Below are 22,731 nucleotides of genomic sequence, written 5' to 3'. Positions count from 1 at the left end.
TGCCTTTTGAGTATTTTTTTGTTGTATACTAATTGTCAGAATGATAATTTCTTCAAAATGACTTATTTTCTTATCAAGAAACTGATATTTATTGGTTGATAAGACTATGATAAGTTAATATGATGGTCCTATCCTCAGAACATTGTATTGAATATAAAAGCAACCTGAAAGGTCTTCCAAAATAAATGTGCATTGGACAAGATGTTTCTGTTTTTCTGTAATAGTTAATTATTATGTTGATTATTTAACAAATACATAGTCATTGTAAATCAGTATTATTCCTTTTTTTTATTGTTCAAACTACATTATTACACTCACTCACACACTCACTTTCAGTAACTGATTATTAGCGGTCAGGGAGGATCCAGCACCTAAACACAGCATCAGGAACAATGGGCCTGTACTGGGACTACATTCTGTATGTGGGATATACAGGGCACCCTGCACACACACACACACACACACACACACACACACACACACACACACACACACACACACACACACACACACACACACACACACACACACACACACTAACTCAAACTTAGGACAGAACCAGGGATTACATTGTACATGGTGTTGTTGGAGAGCAGTGCTTCAAAATGAATGAAGTGGAAGCTCAGTGTTTAAAACATTGAACTGCTGATTGGAAGGTTGTGATGACCTCCAAGCTGCCACTTGAGCAAGGCCCTTAACCCTCAACTGCTCAGTTGTATAAATGAGCTCAATTTAGGTTTCACTGGATAATGCCATCTGCCAAATGCTGTAAATGTAAATGTGGGCTATAGTACTGACCTGTTGTAAGAATCTACACACTGATGTACTGTATAACCATTTTAACAATTATATCATTAGGTTATAGAGAGCGCCTTCTTTACTGATCTGATACAAAATGTCACAAAAATATCACCAACATTTTCTATAAACTCTATGAGCTGAATATAAAAAAGCCAAAACCACCACCCCCTTCAGTATAATGAGTTCTCATTTACCTGTATTAATACTTTCTGAACATTATTAGTTGTTTTGTACACCAGTGATCCATATAAAGCAGAAAACATCATGCCATACTGTATGTTGCTGATGATCACAGAGCCTGTATGAATTTAATGATATTCTTTAGACATGTGTTGTGTGCTGTATTAATCCCCGGCCCGACTGAAACACACGCAGAGAAGCAGGCAATTATTACATATTTTTATCTCCCAATTGCAGTGTTCTTCCACTGAGGCAAATACTAAATATAGACTGGCTGCATTGTAGCCTCTGGTTGTAGACCAGTGAAAATGGAGACCAGTTGTCAAAGAATATATGAAAAGTGGATTTGGGATTTCAAAAGAGTTGTGTGAGCTGTATGATGTCTATATACGTAAAAAAAAAAAATCTTATTACAAGCTGAATTTACTTCTATTTGACTGTTTCGGGAATAGGTTTTTGAAATTTGGTGAATTTAGCCTTTTTCACATGGTTATACCGTTTCTCTCTCTCTCTCTCTCTCTCTCTCTCTCTCTCTCTCTCTCTCTCTCTCTCTCTCTCTCTGTCTCTCTGTCTCACTTTTTTTTGGGTGTTAAAGCTATTAATTTACATAATTAGGGTCTGGTAGATTAAGTAGTGTTGATCTCTTAGATTTTAATTCATATTGATTCATATCTCTCACTATACCCCTCTCTCTCTCTCTCTCTCTCTCTCTCTCTCTCTCTCTCTCTCTCTCTCTCTCTCTCTCTCTCTCTCTCTCTTTCTCTCTCTCTTTCTCTCTTTCTCTCTATTTCTTTCTCTCTATTTCTTTCTCTCCTCAGTGAGGATGTGTGTAAGCGGGGTTTCACCGTGATCATTGATATGCGTGGCTCTAAGTGGGACCTGATTAAGCCGTTACTGAAGACCCTGCAGGAAGCGTTTCCAGCTGAGATCTGTGTTGCTCTCATCATCAAACCTGACAACTTCTGGCAGAAACAGAAGACCAACTTTGGCAGTGCCAAGTTCACCTTTGAGGTACAGATTAGCTTAACACCAAAGCTTTAAAACCTTTGTATAAAAACTGCTATATTTTTAAAAAGGTGCAGCTGCTAGCAGTGAACTCATGTAATTCAGTTTAAACAGTATTTTTAATAAAGAGCACAAGTACTGTATACTCAACTTGTGTGTGTAGAGCAATATCAGTGAGCATGTTTTTTTGTTAATGGAGGAAAGAAGCTGTTAATTATGCCTTGAATTGTAAGCAAAGTGTAGACCCTAGGCATGCATGTCCTAGTGCTCAGTGCTTGCACACATAACAGTTTCTTTCGATGCTTGCTTCAATGTTCCATGACAAATGATACTGCTCTGTGTACCCAGGTCAGCCACCTCACAATCTATGTTAAGTATAATATTCAAACGCCTTAAGATGTTTTTGTCAGGTTATTTGTTTTGTAGAAGATTAGCTTCTATAGATCACAATATGCAGGCTGCACCCCACCAGGTTTGATCATTAATGTAAGTACATTACTAGGTTTACGTCACAATATATCACCTGGTGGGGGTCGTGTTTGTATCAGAGCATTTTTCATGTGACTGACTCTATTTATCTTGATATTCAAACCAAAAAAATTTGAATTCCATACCAATTTTAGATGTAATGGATTTTGACAATAGTCAGAAACACTATTAAATACAGGAAGTGAATAACACGTCAGATAAGGATTCATAGCTACAGGAGGAAACTGTGGCTGCAGAGTACTAACACAACTGAATGGGCAAGGAATAATGTTCCTTTCTCTCTTTTTTTTGTTGCATGTATTAATATGTACAGTGTTCTAATCAGCAAATGTGAGCTGTGGCAGCTCCGTGTTTGTTTTGCTGTTGCTGTCTCGAGGCACACTCTTGTTTTTGGGACTTGGATTTCAGTTCAGCAGAAAGTCACAAGTTGAGTGATCCCAAGGCGCTATTGTGTGTGATACCCATCATTTAGTCTGTGGTCCCTAGTTATTTAGTGTGTGGTCCCCAGTTGTTTCATGTGCATTCCCCAAATTTAATAGTCACTATACAAATCAATAAAAAAACAGCAAGAGTGTGACACCCAATCTGTTTTTAAAGTGCATGTAAATCCATGGCTTTAATCGTCCCACATGTATTTTTCTAAAAGCAGTCACTAGAGTTCATTTTCCTCTAATAACCTCTCTATGTATTTCTTTCTGCTGCTGGTAGACTAGCATGGTGTCAGTGGAAGGTCTGACCAAGCTTGTGGACCCATCTCAGTTAACAGACGACTTTGAGGGTTCTCTGGAATACAATCACGAGGAGTGGATGGAACTTCGAGTGGCACTTGAAGAGTTTCTAGGCAGTGCTGTGCACCTCCTCTCACGTCTGGAGGAGCTGCAGGAGCAGCTGGCTAAGAAGGAGTTCCCAGTGGATGTGGAGGGCTCACGTAGGCTTATCGAGGAACACACGCAGCTGAAGAAGAAGGTGATGAAGGCTCCTGTTGAGGAGTTGGACAGAGAAGGCCAGAGGCTGCTGCAGTGCATCCGCTCCAGTGATGGTTATTCTGGCCGGAACTGCATCTCAGGCAGCGCAGACTTTCAGAGTGTGGTGCCTAAAATTGCCAGCCTGCTTGATAAGCTGCACAGCACCAGGCAGCATCTGCACCAGATGTGGCACGTGAGGAAACTCAAGCTGGATCAGTGTTTTCAGCTTCGGCTCTTTGAGCAAGATGCTGAGAAGGTGAGCAAGCTTTATGATGTTTACTTTTTCAGGAGCTTTCTTGTTTTGGACAAGCTTATAGCTCAGGACAAGATGGTAAATTAACAATAGTGCTTTACCAGATTAAACAAGGAAAATATGATTTTTATCTTGTAACAACAACATTGCATATTGTTTCCACATTCATGCAGATATAAAATAGCAGAAAGTCTTTGTCATTCTACTTATTATAATGTTCCTCCTCATATATGTGTGTGTTTAAATGTGTACGTCAAACAAGTCTTTGTATTTATACATGTCTCACCAATATCACATAACATTCTGTACAACTGTAAATGCCTAAAAACACCACTTGACATGCATTAACGAATTATAAATCGGAATTGTTGTCCAATTGGTGGATAAGATATAAGATAAGCACTTTGGAAAGTGTTTTAGGAAAGTTATTGTCTTTGTGGTTGTAACGCTTTACATCAACCAAGCGTGCATTATTTTCCTATAACAACACGTCCCATCACGTTTTATTTCTTACCTTGCTATACCTAAATTGCATGTGACATAATTCATGCATCAATATACCTTTCAAATCACCTGCGATATCTCACATAAATACCCTGCTTTTTAATTGGGGTCTTTTTAAACCAGATGCTTCAGTAAGTGAACCTGCAGTGAGTCTAGCTTTTAGGATTGGATTAGTCATTCTTTTTCTGCCGAATGTCATGCTTAAAAATAGGCCAAGAAGTGATAAAAGAGGTGTAAAATCACAGTGCAGTGAAATGGGCAGAGCTAAAAGAAGATGGATGAGTAGCCACAGAAATGATAGCTATATTCCTATGAAACCATGCTGTAAATAGCACAAACCCAGGGGTTCCACTTGTTTGAAAATATAGGCTTTCATGTTCATTTTTACTGCAGAATGAAAACAAGCCCCCTGTGTGTACATTATTACACATTTCAGTGTCCTTGGACTGAATACAAAACAGTGAAAATGAAATTCACTGATATACTAAGATATCACACTGAGCCAGGACACTGAAATGTGTCGTGTTGTGTTGTGTTGTATGTAGAGTTTCGATGCTCTAATAAAGCATTTCCCTAACCAGTGTTCCATATCAACACTGTCACAGCATATGGTATAATTTAGTAATAAACTTGGAGTAGTTTGTTTTTACCATGCTTGGAGATTAATATGTTTTGGAACAAAGCAATAATGCATCTTTTATAGCAGTGTCTGAGAGCTGGCATGTTGATGCACCATTATGTCGTGGAGAAGATGGAAGAGAGGAGAAGAGTGCAATGAAAACTCTTGTTTTTGCTCCAGTGTGTTAGTTAAAAGGTGTTTGTTAGTTCAAACTTGATATTAGAGCAAAATGATCAGCATTATGGTGGATCATCCACATGCAGATTCAGTTCAATTCCAGATGATTTGGATAACATTTAATATAACATATAAATATAGTATCAGCCTTTATATTTATATTACAGTGGATGTAGATTTAGTCTTTTTACCAATGATTTTGATCACACTCTTTTTCTGATATGCATTTTTCTGTAGCATTTAATTTTTTTTGGAAAATGACTCATTAAAGGTCATTTTAAAAAATAGGGTGCAAAGATATGATATATTTTTAGGTTAGATATGAGAGTATACTGTGTGCTTGAATCACACTAGCACACAACAGCTAATTGAACAAAGTGAACCAGCTGAACTAGCTTGTAACTCACTGTTAGAATTATTTGAACCGCCTCAGTGTTTTCTTCAGAATCTTGGTCTGTGCCACACTGACCTGGTTCTCTCTCTCTCTCTCGTGCGCTCTCTCTCTCTCTCTCTCTCTCTCTCTCTCTCTCTCTCTCTCTCTCTCTCTCTCTCTCTCTCTCTCTCTGTCATGCTCTACAGCAGTTTAGTGGTGCACCTGCTCTTAGAAGTCAGAACACTTTTCATGCTACACTTAATATTTGGCACATTTGGAGTTTAAAAGGTTTTTTTCCCCCTTCATTGGCTATTGTTGAACGCCTTTCTCTGTAATCCCACTGAAAACTGCTTATATCTCCACAGTTCCAGATCAAAGACAGTAATAAAGGAGAGCAGAATGGCTGCAGACTTTCATGTGTGTTTCTCTTTAAGAGTGTGGGCTTGGGGTTGACCTCCCTCTTTCCTTCTCTCTGATTACGGCATGTTTGATCTCCCCCACTTTAGGCTGGAGATAATTCTCTTGACATAAGGTGGATGCCTTTAGGGCTGGTCCGTAGATCTGTTCTGAAGCCCTGCTCTGTAGTGGAAGATTTTCAATAAAGATCTGGTGTTGGGGAAACAATCTGGCAGACAAGCTGAAATGCCCCAGGAAAGGGGATTTTGCTGTGGTGATTAAATTTCTTTCAAGAACAATATGTGAATTTTAATCATAGTGTAAATTGAGAGTCGACTGTTAAGACAGTGAACGTTTGGTATGTTTTGAAATGATCAAAGCTGAAAGTTATTCGTTGTGCCAAGCTGTATTGCGTGAAGATAACTATTATGTAAATCATAACACTAATTTACACTCCAGTTTTAACTGATATATTGATTAGATTAATCTGTCATTTGACTTTAATATATAATGTAGGGAAGCCATGTCTATCAATATGTACTGAGGCTGATCAGACTCTGTGGATGCTCCTTAGGCAGTCAAAAATAATGAATAAAGCAGAGTGATAATGCTTGTGTGGTCTGGAAATGTGCAAATATTCATTCTAACTACTCTAAACATATTTGTTTAGATATAACATATATCTGGTTTCCAGTGTGGTTTAAGAAATATTTTAATTGTCTGATATGTTGGAAGTGGTTTGAAGGATTAGTCTTATTATTTTTTAGCTTGCTTGTAAGAGCTTAAATCACATTTTATTGGACTTTACGTGTCTATGTTATATTTAGCTTTAGGTCCTATATAGTATAAGGTGATTGCAGTTTATTGAAAACCGTCTTTTTAATTCCCTAGTGATTACTTAAACAGAGAGAAGAAAAAAAACATATAGTATTAGTGACTTCAGCTTTATTAGCTCCATAAAATACAGTCACCTCACACTACCTAGGACCTGAAGATCTAATATAAAGAATTAAGTCTAATAAATTGTGTTTTTTTTATTTATTATAAATCAATATTGGGTATAAGACGGGTTTAATAAGATTTTTTTTTTTGCAGATGATTACTTATTGCTAATAAACCATTTATTACTCATATAAGACTAATACATAGTAAATAAACCTACAGCTTACTTTACAAGTGTTTCATTTGACTTTCATCAACCAGTTATTAACATCAGTTAATGACATCTTATCTTACCCTATATATGTTTTCTTACAAAAATGTTACCCATAGTTTTAACAGCTTTTTGTCTTTGACACAGAAGTAGAATGTGAATTGATTTTAGAAATTTGATATGCCTGGTAAGAAAAATGCTTTCAGACCTTAAATTCATACAAGGATGTTCCATCCAAGTGTTTCAGCTAGTTGTCATGGTAGTGCACTTCCAACACACACAATACAAGCAAATAACCCCTCTGTCACTGTTCTCACACTTCATCTCAACGAACCCTCTCACTTCTAGTCCTGTTACTACTTCTCTCTCACAGATTTCTGTGACTGCTTTTGATTAATGAAATTTTCACGCAATAACAATATGACGTAGATGGACGAGGAGTTAGAAATGGTGCTGAGTTAGTTTGACCTCAAACCCTGTACTCATATTTTTGTAAAATGAGAGAGGAGCTGTCTCGGCAGCAGGAGGAGTGTGTAGAGCGTGTGAAAGATTCTGCATAACCCATCGGTTCTCTCTGCAGATGTTCGACTGGATCAGTCACAATAAAGAGCTGTTCCTGCAGAGCCACACTGAGATCGGCGTGAGCTACCAGCACGCTGTAGACCTTCAGACGCAGCACAACCACTTTGCCATGAACTCCATGGTTCGTCCATTTTCATAAACATACAGATTCATCTCTTACTGTAGTATTTGTGCATTGTGTGCATCCTTACAGAAGCTCTTTCAATAATATTGTGTAATACAGCAACAAATATTAAAGTTGTTCAGGCAGATGATGTGCAATAATATTTTACATTAATGTTATAATTTATGGTCAGAGCATTGTACATAAGGAAGTCTGGAACCAAGGATAATAAGAGCAAGAAATTGTTTTTGAATGCAAACTATTTATGCAACCATACAGTGTTTATCTATTAATTTGTGTTTGTTCTGTTAAAAAAACAAACAAGATAAATACCACTATATATCACATAATATATAACATATAAAGAGCTTTTGGACAAAAATGCAATCACATCAATATAGTCTAACCTCAAATATTTAAAAGAAGTCACATTCAAAGTAGAAATTTATATTTTTTTTTTATTGAAACATCTTTTGACTGTTTGTTGAAACAAAGTTGGTGTCTGTTTTGTTTAGTTTCTGACTCATAGACAATTGTGCCAACTTTTTCACGTAAAGTTGGGGATTTATATAATAACTACAGATGTAGATAGCTGCAGATGTCCTGAAATAAAAATGACTGATAACCTGCACTGTTTTTCTGTTATATTTCATTTTAATTTTTACTTTTCTTTTTTCAGAATGCTTATGTGAACATAAACCGGATCATGTCTGTGGCATCACGATTGTCCGAGGCAGGTCACTATGCATCACAGCAGATTAAACAGATCAGTGCCCAACTCGATCAGGAGTGGAAGAGTTTTGCTGCAGCTCTTGATGAACGCAGCACCATCCTTGCCATGTCTGCAGTCTTCCACCAGAAATCTGAACAGGTAAATCTGTCATAGATTTTATTCTGCTTTTGGGTGCTTTTGGATTTTTTTCAAACCTACAGTATGAAAGCAGACTCAAGATTGTTTTTGGTTGCAGAATAGCTTGTTGTCAGTATGTACTTTCTCTTGTAAATTCAAGCCAATTCTGTTTGCTGAGATTGTGTGTGTATATCCAGTTCCTCTCAGGTGTGGAGGCCTGGTGTAAAATGTGCAGTGAGGGAGGTCTTCCCTCAGAGATGCAGGATTTGGAGCGTGCCATTCACCACCACCAGACTCTGTATGAACAGGTCACACAAGCTTACACAGAGGTACACAGCTGGCTTTACTATGAGAAATGTCTTTATATAATTTTAACAGTCTATATATATATTTTTTTTACATAATACTGTATGTGTGCATTATACTATAGTGCTGTTGAATTCTTCACACTGATTGGTCAGAATGATTTGATGTATTCTCTTTAACAACACATATAAGTGATATACATACTGTATGTAACACAGGAACATGTGTGATGATATAATACGATGAAATAAGATAGGATAACGCTTTACTGATATTAAAGTGTTCCAAGAACATAAATAAAAGACAAGGCACAAATACGCAAAATAAATAAGCATGGATGAAATTAAGATAAAATAAACTTCAGTATGGACAAGACAAAGATATAGTTATGAACATGGTGAAACTGTTTGTTGGGAGATGTTCTTTACACTTCCAGGACTGCAAACATTTCTGTCTTATTCACATCAAGAGACAGAAACAAAGATAGGCTGATGTAGAGAGGGAGGGAGGGAGGGAGGGAGAGAGAGAGAGAGAGAGAGAGAGAGAGAGAGAGAGAGAGAGAGAGAGATTAAATTCACAGTAACTAACTTGTTTGCACATGTTCTACTAAACATTGTAGAATAATATAAATAGTAAAGAGTTTCAATATTACATGTAACAAGAAAGCGATAAAAATGTATGACATGGCTTTGTTTAATTAGTTTTAATAATAACTGTAATTGGCAACTTGATGTGGCATAATAATGAAAAACAGTTCAGGAAAATAATCAACATTGGTAATGGCTTTTGGGCTTGATAATGACCGTCTGCTTGACGTGGCATCACACCATCCTGTGCCTTATTCCACATATAATCAACTGGTAGATATATAGATATATCGTATAATCTAAATTTTAGAATTTGAATTACAGAAAATGAAACATTTTACATGAGTCTGTTATTGATTTTGGGCTACATGGGTTGTGGGTTTTTTGTATTTTATGTTTAAAAGGATGAAAAATGCTCTGTAGTGTTTTCTTATGCAGATCTTGGTATAACATTCTGCTTGCGGATAGAGTTGATCCATGAAACTTGGACATACTGTATCAACTGAATATCTGTGCTAAATCCTCATGTTTTTCATTCTCTGGAAAAACAAAGATGTCGATTTCTAGTTGTACGGTTTCTCAATTTTGGAGCTTAGGGACTTTATTTTTTCCAAACAGCATTTTTTAGTATGGTTAAAAAAAGGTCAGCATTGTCAGTAAGATGTCGATTCTAATTCTGATTTTATCCTGTGGTGCTTTATATGAATCTCCTACATACCACATATAACAATGCTGAACCTTATTTTGCAGAGGAGAGAAACATGGATATTTTTTAAAGGGCTTAAGATGAATGATGAATTACAATTTTGACATTACACATTCTCACTTGATCTCTTAAGTATACTGTTGATTGCCATAACTGATCCAATCAGAGCTGTAGTGTGCATGGGATATTCTGGGAGGTTTAGCTGTAAAGCTTAAAAAAGGATTACATCCTCATTGAGAGCTCACTGTCTCAAATATATTGCATTTGATATATATTAAACATGGAGCAAATTCTAAAAATGAATGCAAAATAAATCTATTATTGTCCTTTCTGTAGATTTTGCCATCTGTGTGTTCTTTTCATAAATAAATAAAACTAAACTAAAGAAAGCGCTTACAGTTAAACTGCTCTCTGACTTTGCAAGAGAAAACTATAATGATAAATAGAGAGTGTTTGAGTAAATCTTGAGCCAAGTCACTGATTCACTTTGTTTAAAAGTATTAGATTTTTATCATGCCACAGTGTTTGCATTGTGAGGTTTATGTCTGTCTTAGTCTGTTTTTTTCTTTTTCTCTCTAGTCATCTTTTATTAATTCCGTCTCTCTCCTCAGGTGAGTCAGGATGGAAAGGCTTTGCTAGATGTACTGCAGCGGCCATTAAGTCCTGGCAACTCTGAGTCCCTGACTGCCACAGCAAACTACTCTAAAGCAGTGCACTGCATACTGGATGTGGTGCATGAAGTTCTGCATCACCATCGGCGCCTGGAAAGTATCTGGCAGCATCGTAAAGTGCGCCTGCACCAAAGACTACAGCTTTGTGTATTCCAGCAGGATGTGCAGCAGGTAATGGAGAATGCAAACAAATTCATAAACACACTCATACTGTACCACCAGATTTGGTCACCAGCAGTTCATGTTACTTGCTGCTTCTGAAACTTTTAGATAGTTAGGTAAGGATAAGTTTATGACTTATAAACAAAATCAACCACATCTCGCTGTTCAATAGATCAGGGTCCATTGTACACACATAAATAGATACACACACACATATACACTAACTGTTGACTTAGGAACTTGCATTGCACTGTTCTCACGTGAGGCTGAACAGATAATAGTATAAAACGAATAACTTTATATGTGGTACTAATAACGTGTGCAGTGATGTACTGTACTGTATATACACAAAGTGGCATGTTGTGGGTCAGATTTGACAGCCTAAAACAGTGAAGGTTTTATATAAATTCACAGTCATACAATATTTGCCATCCCCAATCAACTGTCATCTTTACAGGTCTCTTAACAAACACTTTTAATGGAAATACTTTAGCTATTCTGGTGATCGTAGCGTATGAACTTTGTGTTTATTCTTCTACAGTATATTCAGTCTTATCTGCAAAGAGCTGGTGTAGATGCAGGTTTTCACTCAAATCAAGCAGGAGTTTGTTCCGCCTGTTTAATTGGTTATGGCTGGCTTTCATTAGACTCATCTGTGGCTTCTGCTTGATTGGAATAAAAACCTGCAACCACACTGGCCCTTCCTGGATACGATTGGACCCCTGGTCTATACACATCATTTGAATGATTGAATTCGTCCTTAATGACTTTATTACAGAATTCCAAAAACATTGTTTTTCTCCTCCTAAATGTGCTTTAATCGATTCTGCATTTAAGAGTGCATAATGTTATACGAGCTGCTCTGTCAGCACTTATCCATGAGTATAGAATTATGCATTCTGCATTTTTACATACTGCATTTTTTCCCTCTAATAGTTTTGAGGCTGGATATCTGCCAGTGGTGACTGTGAGCTGGATTTCACCCTAAAGACATGCTGGCTTTTTCAGCAGCGAGAACGTGTGAGCCTGCATTCACTCTAGTGCTGCCAATGCATATCTAGTGAGGTCTACAGGCCAAATCAAGATTTGAACACAGCCCAATAAGTCAAAGAGTCTAAAAGCACAAGCAAAGCCAACCTTATTGTAGCCCAGAGGCGAGACCAGCTGACACGAGTTTGGCTTTGTTAAAAGCCTAATCAGTTATTCCTGTCTCATGTTCAGGCTGACTTATTGTAGTCTTCCTATAATTCCTTTACATAGCTCTTTACAAACATTGCTCACTGAAGCTGGGATAAATGTCCAGGTCTCCTACACTAAGTCAGAGAGACCAGTGTGGAAGATAAAGGGTGTGTATTGAGACCCCTTTCTCATATCTCATCACCTCTTTACACACCATAACGCCAGGTAATGAAGCTCTCAGAGGCACTGTATAATGTTGTGCAGGTTCCCACACATTAACATCGCAGTATCTGAGAGTAAATTACCCGAATCGGTTACGATGATTAAATCCATATGGTGCTTAATTCAGCAATGCTTCTATCTAATGCAAAATTAATCTTACCCAGCTCATCACGTCTGTCCAGCTTTCTTATAATTGCTGTTTTATAAATGGCTATTTGATTGGTCTGTTTCTATATAGGTCCATGCTTGAGTATTTGTATAGCTAAAATCCGTGTTCTATTTTTAATACGCTTTCTGAAAAGTTTGTTAATCTAGGCAGGGATCAAGCTCTTAAATAGCTTCATAAGTGTGTGCAGTTAAAGGTAAGTAAACCAACTATGCCAGGTATTCAGGCTGAGCAAACAGGACCTCCCAGGTACAGGTTCGAGAGGAATGCTCAGATGAGTGGATTTATATACTAGGCAGAAGAGGTATGTGCAAGGCCACCCTAAGCAAGTCTAGAAACCTGCTTATTTGTTTATGTTGGAAACTTAAAAGCTCCAGCTGTTGAGAATATAGTGAGGAAAATGGCAGGTAAATGTTTGCAGAAACACTTTTGTGTGTATTCAGTTGCAAGATATAGACTCAGAGTAGTACATAGCTTACAGTATGCTGGGTCAGAAACTAAACCAATTCTGTTGATCTGTCATAGGGTTTTTAACATTTTCACTAACTCATTCATGTTCAGGAATCATTTCTATAGTATATCCTATCCTTGTGGAGCCTATCTTGGGAATACTGAGCACAAGCCAGAAATACACCCTGGATGGTTGACCAGTCCATCACAAGGCAGCATGCACACATATTTGCACACTCATTCACATTTAGGAGCAAATTTAATATAGCCAGGTTTTTAAGAAACGGGAAAGAAAACTGAGAACCAAGAGGAACCCCATGAGGAAAACAAGAAGAACAAAGACAGAAACAAAAGTTTTGATCCAGGAAACCTGAAAATGTGCTGTATAAACACATCTGCTTTAGTACTGTACCTTTAACCATAGAATAAATCCCACAAATTATTCAGCAGTGTTCAGATATTTGGATCAATATTTAAACGAGTACAGTAATAGTCTCCAGTAATAATTACTGGAGCTCTACAATCTTCAACTCCTGAATCTTCCACTTACTGAACACATTAGATCACATATTGTTTATTGACCTACTTGTTTGGATCAAATCCTTTCAAGTCACACTTGCAATAAAAATAGACTCATAATTGTAATACTTTTTTATACACATGAGAGCCCTGATTATTTCAGTTGTTGCATACACCACAGTAAAGAAATAATAAATAAATAAATAAATAAATAAATAAATAAATAAATAAATAAAACCACATTCCCGTAGAACATGCTTTATGGACTACTGGAGGAACCTGGACGTCCCCACCCTCCTACAGTAAATCAGCAGCATTGTCTCCACATTTCTGTGCAGTTTAGTAAGTGAGATTAGAAAGATGAAGCTCGAGAACACTTTGTCCCTTTCCTCTTTGACTTCTGTCCATCATTACTGTTAAAGGGTTATCAGTGGAACATATGTGCCGTGACCTCTGTCCTCTGTCATTGCGATAAATCTGATGCCATGATTGTGCTGATTAAAGATCAGAGAGACAGGAGGGAATGTGTGGGAGAAATGTGAGGGGGATGTACAACTTTACCTGAAGTCAGAATAGTGATCTGAACTGCGAATGTCAGTGAGGACTGAACAGACTGAACAAATACCCGGGCATATTATCCTTTCCTTCATCTCATATTCTTAGTAGTAATGTAAATTATAGACTCTTCTTTCTGGTATCTTTCCATATGTTGTCCACACCACAGATAAAAACTACAAGATTGTATCTATGCAATTTTACAGCTGCAATGCAAAAGAGATTTCGCCATATTTTGCAAAAGTAAACCTTATGCATGTCTTCAGGTACGTGATCTCTCTCACCATTTAAATTATAAACGGATTAAGACACAGAGACATAACTCCCCTTACACAAGTCTGGTTAAGATTAGAAAATGTCCACCGGGTATCTGAATGTTATTTTTATGCGGATGAGCATGACACAGTCCTGAAAAACTCTTCAAGTCTAGAGCTACAGAAACTGAATCATCCATGCAACATTTTTTAAATCTGTCTCTGGGGAAACCTGCATCTGGTTTGTATGCCAAAATTGTTAGTACGCTTTCTGTTCTCACACATAGGTTCTAGTGTGTGGAGCCTGTTTTATTCTCAGACAGGGTGAAAAGCAACATTTTTTGGAGGGCTTTAAATGTTTTCATATTATTTGTGTATGTCATGCACATCATCATCCTTATTTGTCTACTTATTTGTTTTTAGACATTTTTTCAGTGTCTCTTTGAAAGCAGAGCATTAAAAGGCAAACCAACATTAGTGAATACTGGGTACAACACTGAATGAAAAAATTCAGTGTTGTGGTAGCCTAGTGATTAAGGTGTTGGGCTACAATCAGAAGTTTGTTAGTTCGATTCCTACGTCCACCAAGCTGCCACTGCTGGGCCCCTGAGCAAGGCCCTTAACCCTCAATTGCTCAGTTGTAAAAAAATGAGATAAAATGTAAGTCGCTCTGGATAAGGGTGTCTGCTAAATGCTGTAAATGTAAATTATAGCACAGTTTACCATAAAAAATAACACTGTTGTTTTTCTAAATCAAAAATTTTAAGTCTATCTTTAAACGAGAAACACGGTCAGCAGAAAAGTTGGGCTCTTCATCGGGAAGCTCTATCATTCAAACCACACAAAAACTTACAGTTCTATCATTTCTCTTACCATGAAACGTCTACTTGATTAGACAATGTTTGCTTTTTGTACTTCTAGAGATTAATAAAGAGCCAATAATGGAGAAGCAGTGCATCATGTTTATGTACTTTATGTCATGTGTGTCTTGTGAATCACTGCTTATACCTTGTTATGAATAGAAGTAAATAAGTAAATAATAAAATAACTGAGCTCCAACACTGTAAGACAATATAAGGTGGTTAAACTGGTCTTTGTTCAGTCACAAGACCATGGCATATAAATGTATACTTGAGTTCAATATGCAAATTTTGTCAAGACAGTTTGAGTTTCAAAGAAAACAAACAAGTTTAATTACTTTTTTGATTTTATTTTATTAGGGCGATCATGTTTCAAAATGAACACCAAATATAATCGCTTAAAACAACTGTCAAATATAGGCTGTGTGAATATACAGTCCGAAGAGCTAGAAAATAAAATAAGCCCCACATATCATTCCATACCATTGTGTTTTTCACTCACAACCATTGCACAATATGGTGCTGTTGTTTTCGATCCCACAGAATCCAAATGATGATTCACTTTAAGCCAATTGTTTTGCAGAAATGGCCAAAATTGACCTTTTTTTATTGTAATTTTCCTTGAAATAGAGAAACCCTGCTTTACCCTGCTAGTCTATTTATACCAGTCAGCTATGGTCAACAGTAATCAGTTCCATAATTAGGGTGTTTATACTGTTGAGTGCTTCAAGAATGAAGAATTTTACACACTACATCTCAAGGCTCAAGCCGATATGTTTATTGGAAAATTCGATGAAATATAATGTGGAATCCACCTGAGCTGTAACTTGATCTTAAAGGGATTCAGTGTTGTAGTAACAAAGTGTTTCACCTAATAGACATTTAAATATTCAGAGGTTGTTTTTTTTTTTGTTAATGATTTCATTGCCTTGAATGATTTCATTGCCAGAACTGAACATGAACTGGAGCAACAGAATGAATGCCAAATCATTAAACTTAGCAAGTTATATTTAGTTATATTTTGTGTTATTGTTATATTTAGTGTAGCTCTCGCTGTTCGTGCAAGTGTATGGAATGTTTTTAAAACAGACAGCGGATGCTGTAATCAGCCATGCATAAACAAAAGCCACCACACCCACTGACATGATTTATAAAATTGTGTCACTCCCCCAGCTTCTGATTGTGTAGAGAACAGCAGACATCTTCATGATGGATTTAACATTGAAATTCTTAAAGTTCCATTGAGGTACATACATTATGTGATTTGTATATTTAGATATCTTTTTCATTTTAGGAAGTAGTGGATTTAAACTATCGAGACTGCAGACTTGTTTAAACTAAGTCTGTTTATCCAGACTCTACACTCTGCGTCCCATTCAGATGAGCTCACCCTATGGGGTCTGTATTGTGTTCATGTTTCAGAAACATACTGAGACAGTCGAAAACTAAACTGGGTTAATCCTCTGTCTTTGGCCTCTCTACACTCTCGCTTCTTCTCATATTTATAAACACGGTTTCTCTGCAGTGTTTTACTCTGAGCCATAGGGCAAATTAATAATGTTATGGTTATGATTGCGCAGGCTATGGTTTATGTTAGGCTAGATTGTGTATAGCACTAATGAAATCAAAACTGTGTTTCTGTATTGCTGTCCTCTTATGTAACTGCTGATAAAGTGGCTTCAGCGTTTTGTTTGACAGAGAGACAGACGTAACTGATTGCTCACTACGTGGAAGAGTGAAGAGGCAATTACTGTCGCTGTGTGTGTGTGTGTGTGTGTGTGTGTGTGTGTGTGTGTGTGTGTGTCTGTGCATGCATGTGTGTCTGTGTGTCTGTGTGTGTTCCATGTCCCAACACTTCTGGGTACGAACCTAATCAAATATAGGAAAGAAAATATTAGTACACATTTCTTTTATAAGAAAGCTTTTTATTACATTATTTCAGTGAGTCGTTTCAAATCATTTAAATGGAATGGTGTGTATTTTTGTGTTTTACAAAGGTGATGGACTGGATAGAAAATCATGGCGAGGCTTTCCTGAGTAAACACACAGGAGTGGGCAAGTCTCTGCACAGAGCCAGGGCCCTGCAGAAACGGCATGATGACTTCGAGGAGGTGGCGCAGGTAACGGCACAGACACAGCTGTAAAAGTGCAATTTTTTGCAGGACTCAAGTCATATGGAAAGTTCTAGGGTTAGTTTAGGCGAAACCTAATAAAAACACCTTATTTTGAATGAACAGTTTTAAACAGATGCAAATACAGATACCAATAGGTGGTGCTTTCTTGTTTTCTATCTATCTATCTATCTATCTATCTATCTATCTATCTATCTATCTATCTATCTATCTATCTATCTATCTATCTATCTATCTATCTATCTATCTATCTATCTATCTATCTATCTATCTATCTATCTATCTATCGTAACTGCCTGGTCAGGTTCATGAGTGCTTTATTTAAAGGCTTGTTTATATTTTAGGAAATACAACCATCTATATTTCTTATAATACATTTCAGGAGTTTTTCCATTGCTTCCAGGATCATAGTTGTGTAAGGTTCAAGTCACACACTTTAAATCTGAATGTAGATAATACGTGGATATGTGAAGCAGTTACAGATACACATACTGTCACTGTGTTACACTCATACTTCCAACATTATTTCTATCGAATCAAACACAAATCAATCACATCACCATTGTTTGTTTGAATTAATTTATTTCACATGCGATTGAGTTGCAGAAGATAACAAACTCCATTTTGACTTACGGCAGTGTGAATTCAGCAGTGGGCCATATCTAAATAAACATGAGCAGTGTGATCTCAGAATTGTTTGTATCTGCTCGAAGCTTTGACTACGAGAATTATTTCCATTTAGTACTAATGTCATCGTATCCGATGTAATCCACCAATCTACTCTGACCATTCCTGGTCATTATAGGCCTTCATGTTAGGTTTGATAACATACAGTATAGTATGTAACACTATAATAGCTGCATAATGGTGTATAACTCAATCCTATCCTATCTATCTATGTGAATATTGATTGAAAATACTACACGCTAAGATTCTTTCACACAGAGCAGTGGGAGACTTTACACACAGTTATAACACAATCTCTCGGTATGAGTGGGTGTTTGAGCCATAAGAAAAATAGTCAGTATTAAAATGCTCACACAGTGTAATAAAAAGTTTCAAAAGGATAAAAGATATTTAACTTAGTCAAAAAGTCTATTTTTTTGTCTGTAGTATTAATCCTGCACCAGCACACAAGGTCTCATTTTGTCATTAAAGGTTTCGAATCATTTTTATCTTTAATTGTTGAGGTCTTTACTTAAAAACCTCTATTTTGCTATTTTATATATTTTGCTAAAATCGCCAATTGCAAAATGCAAAATGTAGTTAATTAAACAAATATCTCTATCCACAGGTTTGTCTTTCTCTAATTGTGGAGCCTATGAGTACGTGGCTTCTAATAAAATGCATGCCACAGCTGTCTAACTTCCTGCCATGGAACTATTTCCACTATTAATTGCTGCTATTATGAATGCAGCTCACAAAAAGTTTTATTACCTATAATAGGTGCTTACAAAAGGTTACCAGGTGACAGCACTGAGTAAAAGTAAAAAAAGATTCTTTATTTTCAGCTCAACTCTATGTTATACGTTATCTAGGATTTTATAGACAAGGTCTGCAGCCTAGCAGCCTGGAGGCAGTCATGTAAATTCAGCAGCTTATACCTTGCAAATATTTATCTACAGTATAAATCTCCTACCACTATTGTTTCTCAACAATGGTGTAATAAAGAGAAATTGACAATTTATAGTCTCTCCTATTAATGTTTAGGGGGGCTTTTAAAGCATAATGACATACATTCTTCTACTGACCTTTTTGTTTTATATGCACAGCCCATTTTATCGTACATAGCTGAATATTTCTTGAATATTCCTCAAAGTGTCAAATGAATATAAAAACCAGCTGCTTCTACCAACCTTCCTAGATTCAGGCAGGTTTATTAGATTCCTATTTATATTTTTTATACAGATTTTCTGTGCATTAGGTTCACAAGGGCTGTGTAAGGAACAAAAAATGCATAGAAAGCTTCCATTTTTCTAAACATAAGTAACCACCATTACTAAAGGCAGTCTTATTACAGTCTGTAATCCTGATACTGAATAATATTGAACAGTTATTTGCTGGATTTAGGTTTTCAGGAGGACGAGACTTAATATGTTTTGTCTAGTAGAAAAATACTGCAGTCAAATTTTCCATAAATAATATGTGTATTTAAATTTGTCATTGAATCACTTATTAACTTGACTAATGCTTTGTGTCATTGCATATAACTGGAGTAGAAAGTCTTTTTTTCAAAAATGGTTTTGAAAATTTTGATGAACGGTATTTGCAGATCATGCATATATAGGCATTTATAAAAGCAAAAACAAACATGCAGATCTTTTCTTGAAGATATAAATAGACAAGATATATTAGCTGTGTTCAGTGCATGAAGATTCACCAGTATGTTATTAAAATGAATATACATTATCTGCTACAAAGATCCCAGATAGAATTCAGACTCAAAAAACTCCATTCCTCTAATGAGCATATTGAGGATGACAGTAACAGGCTAATAGATGGAGAGAAGCTAATAGTAATTCCTCTTCAACTGCCAGATCCCGAATAGGGAGGTTATGATCAGAGATGAAGTTTACTAAAGTGAGATTTAACAGCGGAAATTGGATTGTGCAGAGGAAGGATCTATGACATCCAATGTTAAAAGTCTCTTGATTGCATTAGTGATATGCGATTATGTAGGAGTTCAGTATAAGTACAAGGCACAGAAGACCAGTGCACTGCTTTGGAGAACACTAACCATTTGACCAACAGGAACCAGGGGCTGTGAGTGTCCAGGAGAGGCTAGATCATATCAGATGAAGCTAAAGTTCTAGTGCATAGACTGATTCATACTGACTCAGTAAGTACAATGAAACTATTAGGAAAGCAATGTTGTTATGAAAAGAATCCACCAGCAACATGACTGAGAAATAATAAGAGAGTCATCCTAATCAATACACAAACCTTCAGACTGTATAGGACTATAGAAAGGACATTATTCATAATAACACTTTATAACATTTATAACACTTTATAATCACACCCTCCATTATCACTCAAACGAGGGTGTGAGGCTTGATCATTGGGGATAAATACAAACACGTTTAAATATAAGTAATATTAATCTTGAGCTTTTCTATTATATTAATCTTTGTATAATATTAAATTTTTTGTATTATGTTTCATATGTTCCGTAAAGCTGCTTTGAGACGACGTCCATTGGTGAAAGTGCTATAAAAATAAAACTGAATTGAATTGAATACCAATATCTACACAAAATAAAAATAAATGTAGTTAAAACATGGACACTACATTATGAAGATCTTTCTGAAAGGTCAGAAGGCATGTAGTGATTCAAAGTTTTTACGGCTGAGTCTGCCATACACCTGGTCAATTTGCATACCACCCTGTCCTCCAAACAAATATTGACCCAGTTGAATCTCTTCACTGAGAGTTGCTGTATATTTATAACACATACAGTATATTGCATGTAAGTACTGAGATTTTTTTTCTTGTCTAGATTTTTATTTTATTTTTTTTAAACAATAAATGCTGTGTGTGGGTTAAAAAAATTTATAATAATTTATTAATTTATATATATATATATATATATATATATAATTTATTAATTTATATATATTTTTTAACATAATATCCTGCGCAGTCTAGCAGGTGCCCTGCAGCGAGTTACATCTGAGCTGAAGATTTCAGGGTTAACAGCTTTGTTTCAGGGCCCAAGGACAGCTTGCTGGGATTTGAAGTAATAACCTTTCAATCAGAAATCACAAAGCTTTCACATCTGGGACACTAAAAATATCACTGACATACAGTATACAGCACAATCACAGGACACTTTAATAGGTACCCTTGTCCCCCTGTCTGTTAGGTCAGCCAATCATGTGCCAGCACCAGCTGACCTTTTTCTAAATTCAGCTGCCCAGTTTCATTTATCCTGTGCCAACTAAAGCCACTATAACTATAATTTATTTAATGCACTGCTGCCACATTATTGCCTGAGTGGATAATTGCATGAATTAGCATGTGTACTAGTGTTCTTATTAAAGTGGCCTGTAATTATGTCTTGCTCAATAAATATCATCAGTGTAATTTAACTGCACTGTCCTAGGAGACTTTGTTTGCAGTCTAGGAACTCCACTTTGGCCAGCAGAGAACCACAGGTGCACATGAGGCAATACAATAATCTCTAATATCTGGGGATATGCATGGAGAGGCTTGTCTTACAGATGGCTGTTATTATATGAGAAATAACAATACGTGATCATCTATTTTATAGCGACATTGTATGTGAATCAGAATGGTTTAAACACAAACAGAATGGTTTAAAAGGGCATCTATCAACATCTGTAGTGTGTTCCCTGTTTCCTACTTCTGAACGCATTTTCTGTATAAATTTCTGCTTATCTGTATTATACATGCTGACAGTGGTCTAACAAATATATGTGTCCTGGTTTCTAATGTGTCAGAACACCTACACGAATGCCGACAAGCTCCTTGAGGCAGCCGAACAGCTGGCTCAGACGGGCGAGTGCGACCCGGAAGAAATCTACAAGGCAGCACGGCACCTAGAGGTTAGGATCCAAGACTTTGTAAGAAGGGTGGAGCAGCGGAAACTACTTCTGGACATGTCCGTCTCCTTCCACACACACACCAAAGAGGTAAACTACCCTTTGGACCACTTTCTAATAACTGTAACCTTATATCAGCTAAGTGCAGAAATATCTCAGCGATAGGAAACCTAATGGAATAAGAAGGTGTGCTGAGTAATGTAGTCTGCAGGTTTGTGGACTTTCTGGTAACTATAGAGACAAGCATACCAACCATTCATGGGGATAAGGTTTAAATAACATAAGATTGCTGAGACTCTTTCCTCTGTTTAACACTTGCTGATCAGTACCAGATGTGACATTGTTTTTTACTACAGAATGTGTATGAATCTGTGTTCACGTCTGCGTGTGTTTATGAGCATGTTTACTGATAAAAAATGAAACCCTGTCAGCACTGAGATGCAACAAAACTAACTGCTACTGGAATCGAGTGACACATTTTGATCTTTCAGCTTTGCACACTGATTTTAGAGAAGGACATGCGATTACTCATGCAGCCACAGCAAAGTAAATATTTTATAAAACAGAGCAGGCACCATCTGTCCCAGCTGAGTGGATACCATTCATCTCACTGAGTTCTCTTAAAATGAGTCCCCTGTTTGACTGTCCCCCTGCTTGGCTTCTGTAACGGAGATATAATTTATTTTATAGTCCGGTTGATGGATGGGATTTTAGTCTAGTCTGTGTGACTGTGGAGTTTATAAAGGCACTGCTCTATCGGGCACTTTAGGGATGCTGGTTTGCTCTGCCTGGATCTTTGGAGGATATGCCATGCTGAGGCTGAGATTATGTACAGGATGAACCACAGCTCTCACTCAGAGTGTTCCACTTTTGTCTATTTATGGTTGTGTTGTGTTTTGGGATATTGCGTCACAAACAGCCCACTGATTATAGTGTAACTTGAGTAC

General features: G+C 36.8%; 1 protein-coding gene across 2 annotated transcripts in view; it reads left to right on the top strand.

Annotated features, from left to right (window-relative positions):
• The window catches only part of kalrna (kalirin RhoGEF kinase a), a 149,881-nt gene that overhangs the window by 63,161 nt on the left and 63,989 nt on the right, over nt 1–22,731 (top strand). For both annotated transcript variants that reach the window (XM_047814983.1, XM_047814984.1), the window contains exons 4-11: nt 1,800–1,992; nt 3,184–3,696; nt 7,496–7,618; nt 8,280–8,471; nt 8,648–8,779; nt 10,661–10,891; nt 17,085–17,207; nt 21,683–21,874. In XM_047814983.1, coding sequence (XP_047670939.1) covers nt 1,800–1,992; nt 3,184–3,696; nt 7,496–7,618; nt 8,280–8,471; nt 8,648–8,779; nt 10,661–10,891; nt 17,085–17,207; nt 21,683–21,874 — 1,699 coding nt within the window. The remainder of the gene's footprint in view (nt 1–1,799; nt 1,993–3,183; nt 3,697–7,495; nt 7,619–8,279; nt 8,472–8,647; nt 8,780–10,660; nt 10,892–17,084; nt 17,208–21,682; nt 21,875–22,731) is intronic.

This window comes from Tachysurus fulvidraco, chromosome 6, assembly GCF_022655615.1.
Source record: "Tachysurus fulvidraco isolate hzauxx_2018 chromosome 6, HZAU_PFXX_2.0, whole genome shotgun sequence".
NCBI classification, from domain to species: domain Eukaryota; kingdom Metazoa; phylum Chordata; class Actinopteri; order Siluriformes; family Bagridae; genus Tachysurus; species Tachysurus fulvidraco.
The sequence above is the reverse complement of the archived record's forward strand: the minus strand, read 5'-3'. Positions and strand labels throughout refer to the sequence as shown.